Source organism: Triturus cristatus, chromosome 8, assembly GCF_964204655.1.
Source record: "Triturus cristatus chromosome 8, aTriCri1.1, whole genome shotgun sequence".
Taxonomy (NCBI): Eukaryota; Metazoa; Chordata; class Amphibia; order Caudata; family Salamandridae; genus Triturus; species Triturus cristatus.
Window position 1 is genome coordinate 617,074,750 of NC_140591.1, and position 6,379 is coordinate 617,081,128.

Sequence of the window (6,379 nt, forward strand, 5' to 3'; positions counted from 1 at the left end):
ATTTTGCTTGCATTTCTGTGACGCAGACTTTTGAAAACCTCATAATTCCTATCACCCAGCATTCCCCCACTTGTCCCAGTAAAAATACTACCCCACTTGTGTGGCTGGGCCTAGTTCCCTCACAGGTATACATCAAACCAAGATCAATAAGAGTCGCCCCGCAGGACTCCCATTGATCTTGGTTTGATGCGTGCCTATCGCAGGCACTAGGGCCAGCAATACAAAGTAGGGTAGCATTTAATCAGAGCAAGTGGGGAAACAATGGGTGTTAAGAATAGTGTGGATTCCTGGTGATTATGGAAATTTATGTCACAGAAATGCAAGAAAATGCACAATTTTAGACTAAGGCTTGAGGTGTGCATGGCATTGTGGGTCAAAAAACTTTGTAGGATCCGCACGAGGCACTCCATCCTGGACTTCCCTGGTGGTCTTGCTTTCAGAAATGTCTGGCTTTGGTAGGTTTCATTGGGTGGCCGCTGAGCCTTGGCCCAAAAAAGCAGCTAACCCCATTGCCAAATCAGGTCAGTTTTTTTTTTTTAACAGGAAATATTGATGTCTCCATGTTGTGTTTTGGGCCCTTGCCTGTCACGTGCACTAGGCACACAATTGAGGTACCATTTTTATCAGGAGACTTAGGGGAATGCTAGGCGGTAGGAAATGTGTAGCTCCCCACAGATTCCAGAACTTTCCAACACACAAATGTGAGGAAAATGTTTTTCTGTCAATGTTTGAGGTTTGCAAGGACTTCTGGGTAAGAAAATCTGGTGAGAGCTACACAAGCCACCCCACCCTGAATTTCCCTTGGTGCCTAGTTGTCAGAAATGTACAGGTTTGCTAGGTTTCCCTAGGTGCCGGCTGAGCTAGGGTCCAAAATCCATAGCTACCCACATTGCAAAAAAGCATTGGCAAAGCAAAATCAGTCTCGCAGATGGGAGACCTATTGACTTTTCCAATCAGGTGGGGGTGGCTAAAGGGGGTAGTGAAGAAACAGAGATGAGGTGGGTTGGAGGGGGGGGGAGAAGAAACAGGGTTGAAAAAATAAGGAGCGGGTGGGGATAAATAAAGCAGCACATTTATAATGCCTCGCGGCTGTGTTTTTAAGAAGAATAAACGGACTCAAGTGCAGCCCCTCTGCTTTAAATGTACTGGTGAATATGGCAGCCTTAAAGGGTCAAACGTGCCACTTTCCATTACAGGAACTGGCTGCCACGCCGGCATCTGCTGAAGTAACAAGCCATGCTCAGAAAGTATGCGCAAGATGCAGCGTGAAGTAAAGTGTCAGAGTGGAGTGGCGTAGAGTGGAGTAATGTGTCAGAGTGGCATGGTGTAGAGTGGAGTAAAGTGACACGGAGTGTCTTAGAGTGGCACAGAATGTCGTAGAGTGGCAGACTGTCGTAAAGTGAGATTAAGTGAAATGATGTAGAGTGGAGTAGAGTGCAGTGGTGTAGTGTTTAATATGCATGATGTGGTAGCACAAGGCCATCACAGACAACACATTTTCCATTGAAATGACTATTACATTTACACAGAGTTTTACTGATAAAACTATAAAGAGTGCAAACGATATTGTGTGGAAATGGCATCACAGAGTGTACTATTTTATTTTATTGCTATTAGAATATGTTTCCACCACACTTATGAATTGCAAATAAATGTGTTTCATTTGTCCTTTCCTAATTCTGAAATATTTGCACAGTTCATGAACCAACATTTAAACTTTGGTGTGTGCGTGAAGAAAAGAAAAATCTTTTCAAGTGCCTGGTAAAATTGTTACATAAACAGTAGCGGCCCGTGGAGGGATTTTGTGGGGTGGTGAGGCGGGGTGGGGGAGGCGCAGGGTGGGGGGTAGTAAACGCCGGAATATGGATGAACGGAGGCAAGTAAACAATTAAATAAAACGAATTTTGTTGCGAGCGCTGCATCGCATTTTGCGTTGCAGCACGCACAACGAAATTCATTTTATTTAATTAAATGTTTACTTACCTCCGTTCATCCATATTCTGGTGTTCCCTAACCCCCATCCCGACCCGCCTCACCGCCCCACCGGAACTCCCCCCACGGACCGCTACTGCGACATAAATCATCTCACAATGAAGTCAGAGAATGAAAAATAAACACCAAGCTCCCTTGAAAGACAGAGCCTGACATTTGACCTCTGTCTTTGAAAGCACGGGAAATGTGACAAGATGGGAACAAAATGTAAAGGACTGTTTAAAGAAAGCGAGGACTCGTGGAAGAATACAGGGAGAGTTGGTGGACAGCTTTGATCCACAGGAAAGATGAAGACCTGCTGAACAGTTAAAAACAAAACAATGACAGCAAATAGAAATTCAGAAAACGTGATTTAGAATCCACAAAACCAATTGTAAGCCATGGGCGGAATGCATTTCCACATAAACTTTCAGGATTCCCACAACAAGTTTTTTTTCAATCAGACTGGTAGATTTCGAACTAAAACGGGTTTATGTCCAGAGGAGAAAAAAAACTAGCAGCTAAAGGGTTAAATAAACGTCTTCTCCCTAGCAGCACTTCGCAACCATGGTGACTCACATGTTTTTCAGAATGCCGGACATCCACATTTTCAGTGTATGGAAGTTTTCTATGTGCATCTTCACCTGATCTAGATTTCCTCCGATTACGAGATGCTAGTGGGCAGCAAACTCGAAAGTGCTTGTAGAAGTCATGCGCGAAGATGAAAGAAACACAAATTCTCGCGAGATAAAGGGGCGGGAACTTCACCTGATTGAGTGCACGCTACTATTTAAAAAGCAGGCAGCGCTCTCACTTTAATGTTTACGAAACGGGAGAAACGCATTGTAAGATAGGGAAATGGACGGGTTTGAGACATACAAAGGGACAGGACCCGCCGAGATAAAAGAACTTGGCAACTACAGATTTGGACATAGAAGAAGGACTACAGTGACAGACTTTCGCCGAAAAAGAAGAAAGACAACGACCGGTGATGTTCTTCTATAGCTGTATCCGAAACTCGCGGTAAACCAGCGCTTAAGTCTCTCTCTCTCTCTTTCTAAATAGGTGAATAAACATTCCACCAGCGTAGAGAGCATTAAGCATATACTACAGATGCCTTGCCCGACGGTGAGTGCACACGTCGGGGAGTGAGTGCAGAAGTGCTGACGGCATACACAAAGTGTACATTGTCACCTGCCCGTGTGCCATAAATTGAAGAATATATTTAAAAGGATAGAGACTTTTGGGGCCGCACATAAGGTTCACATTCAATCCATATCGAACTTCTACCCCAGTACATGCGAGCTCAAGATGGCGCCTAACGTGCAGCTTGTTTTGATTAGTGTTGCAAGTTATTTCCACAACTTCCAAGCCCAAAAGCAACCAAAGACTAGCCCAATGTTTACCACTCTGACTGACTGCAACATTAAACAAACATTTGCAATGCAGTAAGTCTCGCATTTGCGAGAGTTGGGGTTATTGGCATTGCAAATGCTGCAGTCTTTAAACCTATGTATTTTGGTTTTAAGTGCAGTGATCTTTAGGACTTTAAAAGTGTTTAGCGATGCAGTATATTATCCTGTGTGTTTTGCCGCCAGGCATTGAATAGCTATACAGTGGGTTAAGCAGTCTGATTCAGTAACACATGCTTGGCCCAACTACATCTTTAGATGACTTTGCAATGCCAAATCCTGCCCATTGTCATCAGCTGGCATTTTATCATAGTGGCAGGAATTTCGTTTTTGTTATTTAATGGGCATATTTACTCTTAAGCAAAAACAAAAATCAATAAGCAACAAGTTTGTGGTAAGACAAACAAGCATTTGCAGTGCAATAGGTCTCGCATTACTGAAGGTTTGAGCTATTGGCGTTGCGTTATTATTTGGAATGCTAATAGTTCAAACGTTCAGTAATGCGAGACCTATTGCATTGCAAACATTTTTTTTCTGTTTATTTTTTTAAGCATTTGCTGCAGTGTAAGCGATGCCTAGACAAGACCTAAAACTCACACTGTGGATACTCTTACAATTTAGGAATGCCAGGCTGCCAAAACAAAGCTGTCTACCATGTATTTGCATTTTTAAAGGCATCCCTGAACAAAATTGCAGTGTCTGAATTGTTCAAACTATTAAGAGCTGCCAATTCTGTAGAATAATAGTGAAAACTGTTTTAGTTCTGAGGTATACATGATGACATTTTTACAGGATAGAAACATGGGGGTGGGAGGCATTAACAAGTTTGTTGACCACTGTTCGAGACTGGTCTGAACCTCCGCCTATCATCACAAGTGTACACCAGGGACAAAATGCTTTCACACTTGGAACACAATGTGGATATTTGATGGTTTTAGCTTGTTACTTTTGAATCAGTGGCCCTTCATGCAGTCCTGGTCTTGAGGAAAAAAAAGGGAGACCAGCATGACCTGACAATAAAAGGTGCCGTGCCTGTCGGAGCCTACAGCCGGTGTGTCACATGCCACTGCTACAGCTTCACACCTCACGCAACCTTTGCATTTTAATGTACCAAATAGTAGTCTCCTTTACTAATAAACACAACGGTGCCTTTTTCTGACAACGCACTTAAAACAAATCCCAAATTTCTAAATGCAGTGAACTAAACAAATTCAGATTTATACCGACGGTAATGCGGCTCAGTGGCTTAAGCACGAAGTTACTGCTGCACATGCGTCTAATTGAAAACGAATTCGGATCCTACCAACTAAAAACAAGCATTGGCATAGCCAATAGGTCTCGCCTTTGGGACCCTATAAGTGTTTAGCCATGCAACAGTTGATGTTGTTGCACCATGGATATTGTGCTGGATAACTAAACACTTATAAGGTCCCAAAGGCAAGACCTATTGGCTATGCCAATGCTTGTTAATTTAGGTTAGCAGAGAGGCATCCGCCGACATACAGAACTGAGTGCATGGCACACATGGCTTTTGTCCCATACACAACTATGGTGAGGTGAAGGCAGGCAAAACTGACTTTACGCACACTCCATCTTCTGCTTCTACACACACCCTGCGCTCACTTCCTCGGCTAGAGGTGGGTTGGAAACACCAGGGATTACTGGGCTACAGCCTGGCACATGCTGCAGGGGGTGATGGGCAGTGAGATACTGGGGATCAACCACCAACTGCTTTCTGTGAAGCACATGCAGATTCCAAGCCCACACAAATACAGCACAGAGAGTCACTTAAAAGAAGCACCATTTTCTGTATTTATCCACTTTAAAAAATATACGCAGACAGAAAACTCATTGTTTTATGTCTGTATTTATCTGTAAAAAAAACAGTAAAAACGGAAAACATTATAATAAAACCCATATTTTCATAAGAGCGTTGACGTTTGATATATGTCTTCCTGCAACAGGTCAGGCATCCAAGCAGGATGGTAAATCTATCAGGTACATGCAGAAATATACCAGTTGCAGCTTTATTCTGTTTCACAAAATGAAAAATAAAAATGGAACAACAGAGCAAATTAGCAAAAAATAAAACTGCACTGATACAGAAATAATGTCAGAAATAGACACCACCAAACTGGAGCCCTATTTATAAGGGAATTCTACTTATAAATAACCTCACCGTTTTTCATTTTTGCATTTGAAAATAGTCAGAAAATGTGGTGTGTATTGTTTAAAACAGAAATTAGGTCTTCATTTGAGTGTCTCTCTATGATATCAATCATGATTCCAGGAAAATACCTGTGAATATTAACAGCACAGGAAGATTAAAAAAAACAGTAAACGTCCTAATTAAGTCTGGAAATTAGCAGATGCGCTGCTACTACAATGTTACAGCTTTCAGCTGGTTTCACTTTTTAATTTCATACAATTTAGCGCACTCAAACTCTTCAGACAGCAAAGTGTGAGTGTACATGTGTACATTAAATAAATATGGACTTATACTAGTTATACAATTTCTATTTCCATTTAAATAGTATAATGATAACTTCCAACAATAGAAAAACAAATTTGGACAAGTACAAAGGACAAAAAATATATACCAAAAAAACGAGTACCCTATCTTATAATTTCTGGCCACCCTCGCCCCATGAAATATTATCAAGTTTCATATAGGGCTGCCCCAGTGCTAGATAATGTTGAATTGTAAATGGCAACATGAAACAATATTGACTTCAAGATATTGATGTGCACTGAACTGTCAAAATAAGCAAGTGTATTAGAATAGTAAGGGGAGAGGATGTGGCCCAACTGCTAGGGCGGCCGACCTCAAATCGGGTTCTAGTCTCGGCAACGATGCTCAACATCCTGTGATTCTGGGCAAATCACTTAATTTCCCCGTGCCTAACAAAAATGAATGTGTCCTTGTGTAATGCAACTGGTGCTATGTAAAGCGCTCTGATATCTTCGCGCTACATAAATCTCCGTAAAAAGAGGGT

At 41.9% G+C, this 6,379-nt stretch overlaps 1 protein-coding gene across 4 annotated transcripts in view; it reads right to left on the bottom strand.

Annotated features, from left to right (window-relative positions):
* The window catches only part of LOC146802490 (uncharacterized), a 175,066-nt gene extending 172,313 nt beyond the window's left edge, over window positions 1-2,753 (bottom strand). For all 4 annotated transcript variants that reach the window (XM_085622084.1, XM_085622086.1, XM_085622083.1 and 1 more), the window contains exon 1: window positions 2,551-2,753. In XM_085622084.1, coding sequence (XP_085478210.1) covers window positions 2,551-2,609 — 59 coding nt within the window. In that variant the 5' untranslated portion in view covers window positions 2,610-2,753. The remainder of the gene's footprint in view (window positions 1-2,550) is intronic.
* Between the last annotated feature and the right edge of the window lie 3,626 nt (window positions 2,754-6,379).